Source organism: Manacus candei, unplaced genomic scaffold (assembly GCF_025592945.1).
Source record: "Manacus candei isolate 608988 ecotype Guabito, Panama unplaced genomic scaffold, ASM2559294v1 h1tg000057l, whole genome shotgun sequence".
Lineage (NCBI taxonomy): Eukaryota > Metazoa > Chordata > Aves > Passeriformes > Pipridae > Manacus > Manacus candei.
This window is the reverse complement of record NW_026138105.1, coordinates 7,453,699-7,469,335: the sequence shown is the minus strand read 5'-3', so window position 1 is coordinate 7,469,335 and position 15,637 is coordinate 7,453,699. Positions and strand designations below refer to the sequence as shown.

Genomic DNA, 15,637 nt, shown 5'->3' with positions numbered 1-15,637 from the left:
TGGGGTGTTAAGAATATCAGTATGTCAATGGCAGAGATTCGTGGGTTTAAAGCAGAATGCAAATTTCTGTATCTTTAGCAAAACTGAACAGATTTCAGGAGTGTAATCGAACTATATGAAATTCATAGGAACTGCATTGTGTCTTTTTGAATAGTTTAAGACATAGAAAGGAAGGAAAGAAGTGGGATCCTAGAGTAGTATCTGTTATACATCCCAGTCCCCATGAGGTACTTGGACTACTTTAATAAACATATTCACACATGAAAACTTGATGTGAAACTGCTTCTCCCTTCAAAATGAGAAAAGATTAGAGTGTTTTGTTAAAGTGAGCTGGAAAAAAGATGAGACTGACAAAGAAAGTGAGGAAGTAAATAACTGATGTTTCTGCTTCTCATGGAATCAGTTTAATCTTGGCCTTAAAATCCTGATCCAAATCAGTACATCAGAGGCAATTTTAAAATGATCTGCAGGATCATGTGAGCACTTAGGAAGTGTTGTGAGCACAAGAACAGACAGCTAACATAGAATTAATGTTATTCTGTGACATGACTTGTGCAGAGCTTGCCTCAAATGTGAAGGGACATGGACAGGAAACTGAATATTTCCATGTTTTTTATGTCCCAGTGTTCTGGAGGACGTTTCCTTGCTGCCCCAGTGCTTTACCAGTTACACCCCACAGTGGTGCACAATTCTGAGCTGGGGAAAGGTGCATGGCCCCACTGAGGGTGATGGAGCTCTGCTGCCATTCAAAAACTGATCTGAAAGGCTCCTTCAAAAAAGAAACCTCTTCCTGAAGCACTGCAGGTTCAGTCCAGGATCTCCACGCTGCTGAAACCACTGTGACACCACTGAGATCCCTGATTTACAGCATCTGGGCTCCTTGCCATCAGATAATAATAGTAATAATGATGGCAATGAAGCTTGAAAGATCCTGGTTTTTTTTTCCTTTAAGTCTTTCTTCGAGAGCAATAATGCTGAGGAAATTTTTCTAACAATGGAATATGTAAGAGATATTGGATGCTGTATTTGCTGAATGTTATATAGCTTCAAGGATTCAAGCTATGGGTTCAAGGATTCTGTCTCTGAAATTATTATTTATTGCCAAAATCTAGGAACGCACATACAAATCTTGCAGTAAAAAGGAGATAATTTTTTTCCACCCCAGCAGTTTTAAGTGTGAGTGAAATAAATGAGATGCATCTCAGAATTAAGGCTTGGATTTCCAAGTGGAAAATCAAAGGAGCAGACAGACATTCTCATGGAACATCAGCACTCCCAAGTCTCTCTGGTACGAAGAGCTGTGGTGGATTTAGCAGGACATTTAACACTTTTGAAAACCTTTCCACCTGATTTAGGTGTCATGGTGGAAAACTTTACCTTTGAAAACTGTGGCCTCCGGTCGGTGGAGAACCTGTGGTCAGGACAGGAGGTCAAACAGGATAATCCGGGGCTGGAAAATCCCTCTCTGTGCAAATTGTTCCTGTCAGACTGTCTGAACCTGAGCAGGAAGTCAAAATTCTACTGCTGTAGAATGAAAAAATATTTAAAGTCAAACCCAAGATTACATTTTCAAGACTGTGACCTCTGAGTTGAATGTTCTGCTCATATGTCCAGCGGTGGGATATTATTAGAAACTTCAGGACTTAATTTGACACGGAAACCTTTCCATAATTCTCTGAATGATTCTTTATCCTGACGTCTTAAAATCAATAGGAAAGCACTCCTTGTCTCTCTAAACTTAATTTTTTTCAGAGCAATGGGATTTTTCCATTGTGCAAATTCCATTAGAGTTGCATTCATGTACAAAGATATTTATGGAATGTATTCACATATTCTTGTGCTTCCTTTTTCATGGCTTCCATTGTTCAGTGCTTTAAGCTTTAAATCTCCTAGATAATCTGCTGGTTTTGTTTTATATACATAAGACATCTAAACAATTTTATGGAATATCAGACATTTGATTAAATGAAGATATTTGCTGTCAGTTTTTAAAAACACGTTGTTTGAATTTGCTTAAAAAGTCAAACTTTTTTCCGTGATAAACACCCTTTCATTTACCAACAGTTAACTTATCTTTAAATGAGAATTCAATTATTTCTTTTTGATAAAGGGTGAAAAAAGTACTATTTTGTAATCTGCTTTAATATAGACTCAATAATTCAAACCCTAGCCATTATTGAATTGAAATGTCAAATTACTGACAACAGTAAAATAAAAAATCTTACTTCTTGTCCTGTATTTAACATTTAAAATATTTGCTTTATTTTTTCCATTTCTGAATAAATCACTTTTAATGAAAATGTAGAGCTACCCCCATGAATGTTTAATCACACTTGCTACAAATTTAGTAGGTTTTTTGAAGAGAAAGAGAAGATAGACCAGAATACTTATTTAAGATTCTTTACACTCCTTCTCATATGTTTGCTATAACATCGATTTCATTTTGCTGAAGATATGCTGTGAATTCCCATAGTGAGCACTCAGACAGGCAGGAAGATCTCCAAAGGAGAACCGTGGTGATGTGTTTGTTTTTCCAAGTGGAGTCAATATTTGAAGACATCAATTTTCTAAAAATCTGTGGCCCTGGAGTTCTGACCCTGGAGAATATACTCTGTGGCCTCGTGCAGAAGGAAGGAAGTTGTGGGTCTGTGTTATGTGCTGCCATTATTTGAGCAAGTGAAAAAACCTGCAAAAACAATGGCAAAGAAGATGACTGTTCCCAAGGATTGGTGGGGTGTCTGTGCAGAGCCAGGAGTCCCACTGATTAAAGAATTAACATGCAACACATAAACCACACTAAATGTAAGAAATTCCAGTGCATGGAATGGAATGATTGTTTTATGTTGCCACAATACAGAATGAAGAGGAAGAGGACATTCAATTTTAATTTCTGTTTTACAGATACATGCCAACAGCAAAAGATGCAGAAAGGTACCAGTCATTCAAGGGGTCGTGTTCAGAGCTGCATGTGGTTGACCAGTTTATGTTAGAGGTAAGAGGCATTAAAAGTCACCACATGCCATGTCTAGGACATTCTCTGAGGTAAAACCACTGTTGTTTGGAACTTAAATTTACTGTCTCACCCAGAATCAGCATAAGAGGATTATTCTGATAATATCATTCTGAAATATATTCAGATTATTCTGATAATATATTCTAATAATCAGAAGAGAGCTCTATGGAGTCCTTTACTTCTCCAAGTCACACCCCCTCCCCTTACTCCAAAGTAGGAGCTGATTTATTCTGAGCTAGGTTTCCAAAATATACAAGCAGAAAATTGTGTGTAATTAAACATTCTTGTTCACAAAAAAGGAGTGTCATTGATTTTAATAATGTCTGACCCTACCAGCATATTTGAATTTGCATATGCAAATGTGCACATTCAGGTGTGCACCATAGTAAATCCACAGACCTCAAATAAAACTAAGAAATGAGCACAGAAATTAGGAAAGCTACAGTCTAGCTGAATTGCTCAATAAATTACAATGTATATGTGCATGTTTTGGTATAAACATGAGTTTTGATTCCCTTTCTGTTCAACTCTGTGCAGATGTGTAAAATCCCTCACTTGGGCCAGAGATTGGATCTCCTGCTCACTGTTCGTGAGCTCCCTGAGAGCATGAGAGATTTGGAGCCTGTGAGTAACATGAGTCCTTCACAGTGTGTTTGTCAGCAAAATCTACCCCTTTGATACTAGAGGGCCAAATAACCTCAATGCAGATCCTTTTTTTTTCTAATATGTGCATTTAACATCATCCTTATTCCACCAAGATGCAAGAAGTAGTAGCTGATGGGCCTGGCAATGGAATAGACTTCCACAAAAGAGGGAGAAAAGAACAGGAAAGGGCTTCCAAATTTTTTATTTGGTGTTGTTAAACTTTCCTCTTTCTTTGACCAGTGAGAAGTGAATTTCATCACTAAAATTCACCTTCCTTTGTGGGGAGGTTCTTGCACAAGCTGAAAGAATCAAGCTGAAAGACATAGAGCAAGTTTATTTGAAATTCATAGAGAATTTCCTCTTTGCAGAAGACTGAAGGAGAATGTTCCTCCTAAGGATTACAGGGGTGAACTGAACTATCAGGAACCAGAGCTCAAGTCCCTCTCTACCTTTTTTCAGGATGACCTAAGGGGGGGGATGCAAATAAACAGTCTCATGACTGGACCTTACTGTTCCAACCACTGCCTTCCCTGCCAGATTTTGTCTATGCTTTGGTTCAAAACAAGTATTTTGACACGATTCTGCTTCTATGAAAATGTTTCGGAGGTTTTGCTCTCCTTCTGCATGAGAATGAAAACAAAATGTGAAAGTTCTGCAAGACCAAGTTGTTGTCCTTTATCTGGCTGTGACTAAAACCATGGTGACAGTGGACAAAGCTCAGAAGAGGAGCAGATGGAAAACACAGGGGACATGCCCAGATTTCTGACCCTGCCTGGTGCACTGCCACACTTTTACTGTCCTCCAATGAAGCCAAATACCTGAATATTTAGAAGTTGTTATATGCACTGTTTGATTTGGCTGATGTTTGATGTTCACTGAATGTTCACTGATCAGTTGCCTAAGTATTTTCTTACTTATGCTCACTAATATCTGTTTTTAAATCATAGAATATACACTTAAAATTCTATGGGACAACCTGAATACTGGCTTTCAGCCCTCTCTGGCCCTGAGATGTGCTATAAATGTTTTAACAACAGCTTTCAGCTCTCCTGTGTGTTTCCACCTTTCCCTGTTTTTAAATTTGTGTGTTGGTGACTGACGAAAAGAGGTGTGGTGCTAAAAAAATACAAATTTCCTCGTGGAAAACAAAACCACCTCTTGTGTCCATAGCCTTAGAAGGGAGGTGGCTTCCCTGGGAAAACAGAATTATGTTGAGTTTGATTACAGGAAATCATTATTCTTCCTTGTGGGAAAACAGTGCTAAGAATTCTGATAACAGTTTTCAGCTGGTATAAACAGAAGGGAGGAAGGTGGAGGCTGGAGAGCCCCACACTGAGCTCGAGGCTCTGCTTCCCCTGGTACCTGACATTTGGTGCAATCTGGTGCATTCAAACAGCAAAACACTTCTTCTGCAGAGGCATTTTAAGAGATGAGTTGAAGTGGTTTTGGCAGCCAGAGAGGATGTGACCTCCTTTTGGGCAGAGTCACTGTGCCAACACAGCTTTATCTGGGTGGGAGAGTTTTAACTGGTCCTTCCCAAAAACCCCAGGCCTGTTTCCTTGAGGGACTTGAGTAGGAAGATGTCATTGGTGAGGTGTGACTTGCTTCAGGTGGGGACGGTGAGGCTTCGGCACAGGGGCCCCACGGATTTACCCACGTTTCCAATCTGAACTGAAGGAAGCTCTGTGTGTGTTTTTCAGCTGATAAACCAGAAGATCCAAGCCAGTAAGCAGCTGCAATCCAGCCAGAAGTTTGTTGCTGTTTTGGAGTACATTTTAGCCATTGGGAACCATCTAAATGAGAAGGCTGGAAAAGAGGTGGCGAGAGGATTTCGATTGTCGTCTTTGGCCAAAGTGAGTAAATATTTTCTTGCCGTTAAAAATCCTGTTTGACATTATATTCTTGAATTTCTGTGATAAAAAGATGCATTTCCCCATTTCAGACAGCAGCACTGGCTGGGTGGGGGCTTGGTGGCCTTCAAGTACCTGAAAGGGAGCTACAAGAAAGATGGAGAGAGACTTTTTCCAAGGGCCTGGAGTGACAGCACAAGGGGGAATGGCTTCAAACTGACAGAGATGAGGGTTAGATGGGATATTAGGAAGAAATTCTTCCCTGTGAGGGTGGGGAGGCCCTGATGGGGAGGTTGGTCCCTTCCAACCCAAACCATTCTATGATTCCATGAATCTAGGTGTCTTTTGCAACAAGCGGTACGTGGCCATTTTAAAGTAAAATTTCAAAAGCAGAATTTAAACAAATTAACAAATTGAAAGGGAGTGAAATTTCCTGCAATGCTTTTAACCCCCCATCATTGCTCTGCTGGATGATTAATAGGGGATGAAAGTTGAAGTTGTGGTCTTCACTCTTTCCTCACAGAGATCTGCTGTACAACAAGCATCATCTAGCTCTTAATTCTCTAATTACCTCTTCACTGACCTATCACTTGTGTGACATTAGCCTGAGTTTTCCATTAGTTTTAAGCAACCTGCTTTCCCCTCTTCATCAGAATTTGCCATCAGAAAATGCTGCTGCTGAAAATAGGGTTTTTTTCCCCCTTCCTCCATCCAGCAGTTGCAAAGCATAATATTCTTACCTAAAAAGTAAGAAACACATACAAATTTCCTAAGCTGCTTGTGCCTTTAATAGTATTGTAAAATTATACCTCATCTGTAAACAGAAGAGAGAAGGATTTTTACTTTGTTTTTATAAGATATCTTTCCCATCTGGAGACTTTAATATATGAGTGAATGATTTATAAGTCCAGTGGCAATTCTGAAAGAAAACTTGCATTCTTTTTTTTATTATCTTTATATATATAATGCCTGTAATACCACATCTATCATAATGAAAAATGCCTACAAAATCTTTTTCTGCCACAGAGCATCTTCCCAGATTCAATTAAGGAACTTTGCTCTCTTCATGAGCACAGCACACTACTTCTGAGTGGAAAGGAATAATGACTGTGGTTGCTTGGAGGTCCAAAATCAGTTGCAATCAATTAGGATACCTTCAGTTTAAAAAGATCTGTGTGAATAAGACAGAGAAGAACAAGCAAGGTCAAGGGATATGGAAGTGGAAAGCTGATCTTAATCAAGAATGTGTGTGAAACGGCAGATTGAAAAGGAGTTTAATTTTGTTGTGTTCTATTCTTGTCAAACTTACTTGGGAACTATCAACAGCCCTGCTGTTCTTTTATTTATTTATTTTTTAAGGTGTAACAGCTCAGTCTGTCAATCATTGCTCTGCTTTATTTGCAGTTACCTCTGCTGAGGGGTAAAGAGAGGACGTTCACTTTGCTTCACGCCCTTGTGGAACAGATCCTCTTACATGAGCCTGATCTGGCCACATTTTCTCAGGAGTTGACAGAATTTGAAGCTGTTCCTGATGGTAAGAGGAGGGAGGGGGGGAAAATAATCAACAAATAAAAAATAAATCCTTTAATTTCTGTGGAAACTCCCATCCTCACGATATGAATGATATTTATTAACATGTTTTTCCCCCTCTCTTCCTTTCCAGCTTCCATGAAGGGCCTCAGTGCTGAAGTTGATGGTATGTAAATGTGGTCTCTACATCCAGAGAAAGGTTTTCATACACTGTGCAGTCATTTGGAACAGGCTTTCATTGCACTTCTGTAGTTTGTAAAGAGAGGTAAAGGTTCAAAACGTTGAGGTGAAGTGTTGCTATGGTGATACTTAAGCTGCCATGTTACCTAGAAGAATTAAAAAAAAAAAGGAAATATTAAAGTGTGTCCAGGTGATTTAGAAATAAAAAAAAAATATATATATACTGCCCATGGTAAATAGAGTTTATCATAGAGTACAAATGTGAAGTGCTACAAATGGTCCATCAAAGTCACAGCTGTAGCAGATTCTCTGGGAGCTGGGAATGCACCAGGAGAAAACTTCCTGCAGCTCAGTCCTGGACTTCAAGAACTTCTTTGAACCAAACTGGTTTCCTTCTCTAGAAAGGAATCCAACACCAGTGAAGTCGGGAGGAGGGAAGAGAATAAGGTTGTTCTAATGTCAGATTGGTTTGGGGAGATATTTACAACTCACCATTGAACAGTGCCAGGAGATGCCAGTGAGCTCTTTCCCCCCATTTCCCAGAGTGGGAGCTCCCAGGATGGCAGACCAGTGCTGTGCTCGGTGCCAACTGACAACGTTTCTCACTGCTGCATAGAAGAGAATTTTTGTTCTTTTATCCTTAAAGGAACCCTGAACTTTCTGCACAAAAACATAGGTTTGAAGTGTGTTATTTTCATGGCTAATCCCAATGCCCAGAGCTAGGAAAGGCCAGATTTATGACCGCTGCATCACCATGCTATTGACCTCTTCATTATTCTGCAGTGATGTGATCACATACTACTTTTTCCATAATAAAATGTCTCTTTCAGGGTTTCTACTTCAAAATAGAAAGTTAATATTCCTGGATAAACATATTATAGGCCTATATTCTCCTAAATTTTCCTTGTGTCCTAAATTAGACATTTGCAGTCCTTTGGTCACATCTGCACGCTGGTGAAATTCCTCCTTTTCTTTCTCTTTTGTTAGTTTTAAGAAAAGAATTGGAAAACATTATTCAGTGCAGGAGGCTTATTAAACCCAAGACAATCAAGGCAACACCCCAGGAATTACAGTTCTGCAAGGAACTAAAGGTAAAGTTACTACAACTTTCTTGTGGGCTGGAGGTAAATGATGAGTAACCTGTTAGTTTGTCTGAGACCTACCCTGACAAGGGAATTGTGGGCATTTGAGGAAAAGTGTTTTTTTATTCCCCTCTGAGAGTATTTCACAGTGTAAGTTGCAGCATGGGAAGGGTTTTCAGGGTTTCTGCTTCTCCTGCTTTTGCTTCACCAGATAAATGGGATGGAGTGGATGAGGAACAGGCAGCCCCATAGTGGTCCATGACAAGCATTTTGCAATAATAGGAATTTTTGAGCACATATGAATTTGTAATGATTTCTTCTGCCTTCAGATAGAAGGGGAGATAGCACAGACAATCATAGAATCATTTAGATTGAAAAAGACCTTTGAGAGCACTGAGCCCACCCATAAACCTATCACTACCAAGACCACCACTAAACCATGTCCCCACCTACACATCTTTTGAATCCCTGTGATGACTCTACCACTTCCTGAGTATCCTGTTCCAATGCTTGATAACCCCTTCAATGAATACATTTTTCCTAATATTCAATCTCAGTCTACCCTGATACAGCTTGAGGCTGTTTCCTCTTGTCCTGTCAATGTTACTTGGTTAAAGAGACCATCCAAGAAACACCATCCAAGGCCATGCCTAAATTGTAATTATAGGCTGATCTAAGATGGCTCTGCTCATGCATCGTCCAAGGCCATGCCTAATTTGTGATTACAGGTTGATCTAAGTTTATTCTGCCCTTGCTGGTTACAGAACAGGATGGGTTGGAGGACACAAGGGGGAGGAAGCTGAGCAGGCTGCAGGAAGCCCAGCTTTGGCCAGGAGTCAGCAGAGGGGTTGATAGCTCAGGCACAGAGAATAAATAACTCAAGAGCACTGTTGTGCTGGTTGTGAACTGGGCTAATGCCAGCTCAGGGGTTCCCCACTCTGGTGTGGACACGTCCATCTCTACTGTCCCAGCTATCTCTGTGCTGAGCTTCACTGGGCAGGGGCAGCATCTGCTCAATCCATGTGTTTCCTTCTCCTTTGGAACACCTTGCCAGGTGCTTCTTCCATACGTGTTCAGCTGTCAAAAATACATAGATTACAAAGGAACCATAATTAAGGAATTTAACTCCAAAACTTAAGTTTCTATTTCTGCTTCCTTAAGAACCAGCAACTGGGAGTGTTTGCTTCACATGCAAAAAGGCCAAATGTGGTGGAAATTAGGACCTTCTGATACTTATCTAGTTCTGTCAGTTTTAATAATTTAGGTAATGTCATCGAATAATACAGTTAAAATTCTCTAACCTTGATGTTTCTTTTTTCTTTTCCATCTTTGAAGACTTAATACTTGCAAGGAAATATGTGTGCTTGGTGTAGGCTTCTCTTTTGTGAAATGTGAAATTTTTGTGACATGAAAATTTTGACTTGAATTATCTTGTTTTCACTGCTGTTTAATTCCTGCTTTAATATTATGCTCCTACAGCAAATTAAGAAGTTTTATTTTATTACAGGATTTAATTCAGAAATATGAAGGGGATCTATCCCAGCTGTCAAAAAGATGTGATGAAATGAAGAAGCTTTATAGCAACGTACTGGTACATATCATATTAAAATGCAATGAAAATAAATCCACATTTCTTTAAGAAAAAAAAAAGAGAGGGGGGAGAAAGAAGTGGAAAGAAGTACAAGAAATTCCCACGTGCTTGATAGTTATACAGTCTATAGAAAGAGAAACAAAACCTTTCATCTAACAGTGGTCAGAAGCTTTAAGGAAGGGGGTTGCTGAAATGCAGTGCTGACCTCTGAAACCAGAATAATGTCCTGGTTTGGGGACTGGGACATGATTTTAAGTGTGGTGGTGGTTTCTGTGGTGTTTCTTTTTCTCCTTTTTTTTTTTTTTTTTTTTTTTTTTTTTTTTTTTTTTTTTTTTTTTTTTTGTCAGAGGGAGGGATTAAAAGCAGAGAAGTTCAATGATGAGCAAATGTTACACAGAAGATGCAGCCAGGAAGGACTTTGGGGACCTACCTGAACAGACACTGCAGATTAGCGAGATGTTTGACCAAGGAAATTTAATTAGTGATGTTTTACTAAAAGTAATATTGTAAGAATGCACAGGGGTTTCCTTGTGGCTCTTGCAAACTGGAATAACACCTCAGCTTAGGGCAGCAAGCCAGATTAGTCTGCAGCACATAGAGAACTCTGTCCCAAGCCTTCAAAAAAGTTGAAAACCAAGAACATCTGAGACTCTTATTTGCATCTGAAAAGGATTTCATTTTCCACGTAGCTGGAAGTTCCCTCAACCTTTAAACCAGATCCTTTTTGCCTTCCTTTCCCTATTATTCTCTAAATAACTTTTTTGATGTATTTCTCTCCTTTAGAATGAACTTTTTTTCTTCTGAACAAGCAAAGCAAATCCTTTTGCATGTTTGTAAAGCATCAACAAATGTAAAGCAAATATAAAATAGAATGGGTGACCAAAAGCCACCTTATCATCCCAACAGCACTAGACAGGTATAGTCCAGCTCACCTGGAATAGCTGATCTGGAATTGTGTTGGAATAGCCATGGAAATCATGTTGCACATAACCCAGAACTCCACAGGCCTACCTTGATGCTTTTATATCCTGCTTATGAAATCAGTAGTGACCTTGGCATGTGACATTTCTGTGGGATGAGCAATAAGTTGGGGACAACTGCCTGTGGCATAACTGTGGGCTCTCAGCTCCTCACAGATGGTCATTAGCTCCAGGAAATGCCTCTCTCATTACTGTTTAACTGATGGCACATCATGGGCCAGATGTGCCAGAGATGAAGGGCTTGGAGAACCCAGAAGGTGCAATTAGGAACATACAGGCAAAACTATTAATCAGGTGTCAGTGCTTAATGTTAAAGTTTTTGTGACTAGATTGTATTTGAGTGGTTTCTGGTGCTGTGTTTCTGATTTCCAGGCAGAGGGTTTGCTCCTAAGAGCTGTTAGATGGTGTCCAGGTGGACGCTTTTTGGGAATGCCAGATCTGCCCAAACCTCCCCCTGTATTTCAGCTGCAATTTGAAGTTGTGAACTACAACTTCATTGCTGTTCTGCCTTGGGAGAGCTGATCCCACAGCTACAGGGGAGCTCTCAATTACAGCCAGGACCAGAACTTGGAGTCTCTTTTTGATGAAGCCTTTGGAGCATGTTCTTTGGATTTCATAGAATCACAGAATGGTTGGGGTTGGAAGGAGTTTAAAGCTCATCCAGTCCCACTCCCCTGCCATGGGCAGGGACACCACTAGCCCAGGTTGCTCCAAGCCCCATCCAACCTGGCCTTGGACACTTCCAGGGATGGGGCAGCCACAGCTTCTCTGGGCAACCTGTGCCAGGGCCTCCCCACCCTCACAGAGAGGAATTTTTAAAAACTTCCTGTCTGTTCACCTTTTTCAGATTAAAGAAGGAACAGGGAAAGGCTCTTTGATAAATTACTTTCTTGCCCAAAAATGTTTGCTTCCTTATGAATAATTTTTGTTTGCAAAGCAAAATGACAGAAAAAGGAAACTTTTTGGCCTGTCATGAAGTATAAACCATATTTAGGATTTCAGTTCCCTGGAGATTTCAGACAGCTCAAAGTTTTCCTCCTCTTCCCCTTCTTCATCCACCTCTTCTTCCTTTTTATATTAATATTAACAGTAATGAAGGTATTTAACTTTTATCTTGCTTTTTAAAATTTCATTAAGATCCTGGACACGGTTTAGATTCCTTGGATACACTAATATTAAATATTTTTGTCTTTCAAATTTACAGGTAAAGTTTGGGGAGCCACAAGACCTGGACTCCCAGGAACTCTTTGGATGGATATCTTCCTTCATTAGTGAGTTTAGGAAGGCCTGTGCTGAAGTCACACCATAAGGAGAACACAGACCTTATAGAGAGGTGAGGGAAAGAGGAGTCCAGGAAACAAGATTTATTTGGTTTGTTACTTACTGATAAAAAGCACATAACCAGTATCTGTACAGCAGACCACCTGGTTTTGAGAGATATTCAGTTTATAATGTGTAATTTGTAAGTGGTATTTGTAGAATCCCAGATGACTTAAGAGCCTCTCTCTTAATTTTTCTCATGTACATGTTATAGTACCTTGAGATTCCTGTATATTTAGAAAGGAAACACATCTGACATTTTATAACTTCCCTTTTCAATCTTCTCCTTTGATACCCAGTCTTCTGACTCAGTTTTAACTATTATTTTCAATGAGTAAGTTTCTGTATGGTCTTCTGATTTCTAAATAATACTTTCCCAAGTTTAATAATGAAATGGGGAGCTGTTACCACAGAGGAGACTATTTAACTAAAATTCTAGTTTGTTTTTCTGCTATTAAAGCACTGAAGCCTTAGTATGGAATGGAGAAAGTATCTGGCTAGGTGTTTTGTTTTGTAGTACAATAAAATGGTGCTTTTTATGGCTAATGTCATGTATTGGGATAAAATGCTACAGAAATCAATCAATATGTGAGATTTGCATTTGCAGGAAGACAAAAATGTCAGAGAAGCAAAATAAAAAGGTGTCACAAAATATCTAAGTAATGGATATGGGAGGTAATTATCCATGGTTTTCAAAAGAGAAAATACTTCTGTTGCATTTGTTGGCTTTTACATGTTTTTAATTAGAATAATTATCTAGAGCTCAAATAAATGAGAGGAAAAGGAGGCCTCTAAATGCAAAGACAAAATGGATGTTTTTAACACTAAAAGCAGAAAATAGCTTAAAAGGTCATTGAAAAAAAAAATGGCATTTTCTTCACCAGTTCTGCAAACAGTGTTTTAGAAAAAGTGTTTTACCTGATTTATTTCAGGTCTGACTGCCCAGATCTTGCAGTGTTTGGGCTTTGATGGAAATGCTGAACACTCTCCCTGACTTCAGTGCTAAAAGGAGTTTGGGCTAATCCCTCTGAAGGGTTAGATGAACTTACAACCAAAATTTACATTATCAAAGCTCTCTCTCAGCTGGCAGATAACACTGCTCCATATCCAGCATGTTCTTGGCTGCTCCAGGTGGGACCACTGAACGTCCTGGAGTTTAGGAAAAGGGCCAGGAAGGAGCTGGGCACCCACCCATTGGGTGCTGCAATGCATAGATTTTTAGTGCTGGTGTCACACAGGTAAAGGACAATCACCATGAGTGCAGAGACTCTTGGACACTGGAAAGTGGAGATGGAAGAATCCCAGGATTTTCTTTCTTGTCTTGGCCTCGGTGCTCCAAAGGGCAGCACAGGCAGCAGCTCCCAGGGGGGTTACAGCTGTGACTGCCAGCCCAGCCCACTGGGAGAAGGTAGAAAAGTGTTCTTGCAGCTAATTAGGAAGAAATTGTTCCCTGTGAGGGTGGTGAGGCCCTGGCACAGGTTGCCCAGAGAAGCTGTGGCTGCCCCATCCCTGGAAGTGTCCAAGGCCAGGTTGGATGGGGCTTGGAGCAACCTGGGATAGCGGGAAGCGTCCCTGCCCATGGCAGGGGAGTGGGACTGGATGAGCTTTAAGCTCCTTCCAACCCCAACCATTCCATGATTCCATGATTGCAGCAGCAGCCAAGTAGCCAGTGGGATCCTTGAGCTTTGCACCACCAGTGTTGCTTCGCTCCATCAGCTCTTCCATGTCTGCACTTGCAAAGGGCACAATTTTGGCTTCTCAACAGCCTTGTCAAGACTTTTCTCCCAGTTAACCACACGGAGTCATCTTTCTCAGAAGCAAAAAAGAGTAAAATAAAAGCAAAATTAGTACCTCTGATACTTATTTTATATAAAAATATTCACAGAAGCAAATAAAGGGATTTAATTTTACAGAAATATTGGCTATATTTGCCTCAGGTCAGCATCAGATCGGTGAGATCTGGTTGACCCTGAAGTCAGTGGCATGTATCCGTGCATCAGGAGCTGCAGCTTACACCCCTCATTTCTGGCTGAAAGGGGAAAATGAAATTCCCTTTTAATTTCTTGCCTCTCTATCCCACCGTGCCCTATGCAGGACATGGACATGCACTGTAAACACTTGTAGGTTTTGACATGTGTTATTACTGCTCCGAAATCTGAACTATCTTCATTTATATGTGAATCATGTCAGATAATCCTGAATACAAGAGTCATTTCCATGGTATCAAGATCCCTGCATCCCTGAGCAGTGTTCGTGATGGTCATGATAAGTTCCAGGTTTTTTCTACCTTGGCTCCAGGGTCCTGGGAAGTCTCTTTTAACTAAATAGATATTTTTCTTTTATTTTTCACAACTCACTTTTTTCCCCCAGTCTTTTTTCTCTATTATTATATCTAACAGCCTGTGCTTGTTTTATAGCTCAGCTGGCATGGCCTTTTCCAATTAAAAATATATCCTACATGGTAGTCAATATCTGTGTCTTTGTGTGAATATCCTGGAGCATTAATTAAAAAAATTAATGTCCAAATATCTTCTTGTCAAGAAGTCCTCTCCCCTTCAGAGGGAACTTTCCTCTGGAGTGGGATCTTCCCGAGGAGAAATGTTTCAATTTTCCCAAATAAGCTGCTTCTTCAGTGCCTGTGAGTTTCAGAGACCTCCTGATTTATATGTAAGATAAATAGACCCTGTTCTCTACCTGGTTCTTTATTTCTTAAGTGTTATTTAGCATAAGGCTGGGTTTTTCAAATCTTATCACTTATCATTGTATCACTAAGTTTTAGTGGCATAAAGAATAATAGTTTTTATGCCTCAACATTTATTTCAAATTATTTAGACAAGATCAAAGTCTCCATATGGATGATATCCTTGGAATCCTTCATAGCAGATGATGATTTTATCCTGCAAACCTATAGTCATAAAAACCTAAGCATTGGATGAACCTCTTTGTTTATTTGTATATAGTAATATATATTTGTAAATAATATACATTTGTATATAATAATCTGGATCATTTGTTTCCCTACAAAACCCACAGAGCTGACTTTTGGAATATTTTTTAATATGAAAGCTGATTGGTGGTGTTATAAGAAGTTCTGCTCAGTGAAATTCTCTCAATATTGAGCTGTGGGAAGTAAGGCTGTGGGTCAAATGCTGCACAGATTTTCCTTTCCTGGCAGCTCAGCTGCCAGGGTAAAACCTGCCCCCTGAAAAGGAAAGAAACCGAAAAGGAAGCAGAAATCTCTTTTCATGCTTTGTTTCCCTAAAATGCACACTCTTGGTAGGATGAGCAGTATTTCAGCAGGAACAGGAATGATAATTTCTGTAGCTCACATTAGACATTGGTGTTGTTCAGCAAAAACATGACTCAGGGAAGAAACTCCCAGAAGAAATTCCTGACTTTATCCACCTGTCCAGAGTCTCAGTGTTTTCTAATCTGCCCCAGGAAAT

At 39.8% G+C, this 15,637-nt stretch overlaps 1 protein-coding gene across 1 annotated transcript; it reads left to right on the top strand.

The window, feature by feature from the left end:
- The first annotated feature begins 222 nt into the window (after positions 1–222).
- LOC127478159 (uncharacterized) lies at positions 223–12,746 on the top strand. The gene is made up of 9 exons (XM_051803420.1): positions 223–227; positions 2,902–2,992; positions 3,551–3,637; positions 5,359–5,511; positions 6,913–7,042; positions 7,172–7,204; positions 8,206–8,309; positions 9,808–9,891; positions 12,076–12,746. The coding sequence occupies exons 1-9, from the start codon at positions 223–225 to the stop codon at positions 12,178–12,180; spliced, it is 792 nt and encodes a 263-aa protein (XP_051659380.1). The 3' UTR covers positions 12,181–12,746.
- Positions 12,747–15,637: the final 2,891 nt, after the last annotated feature.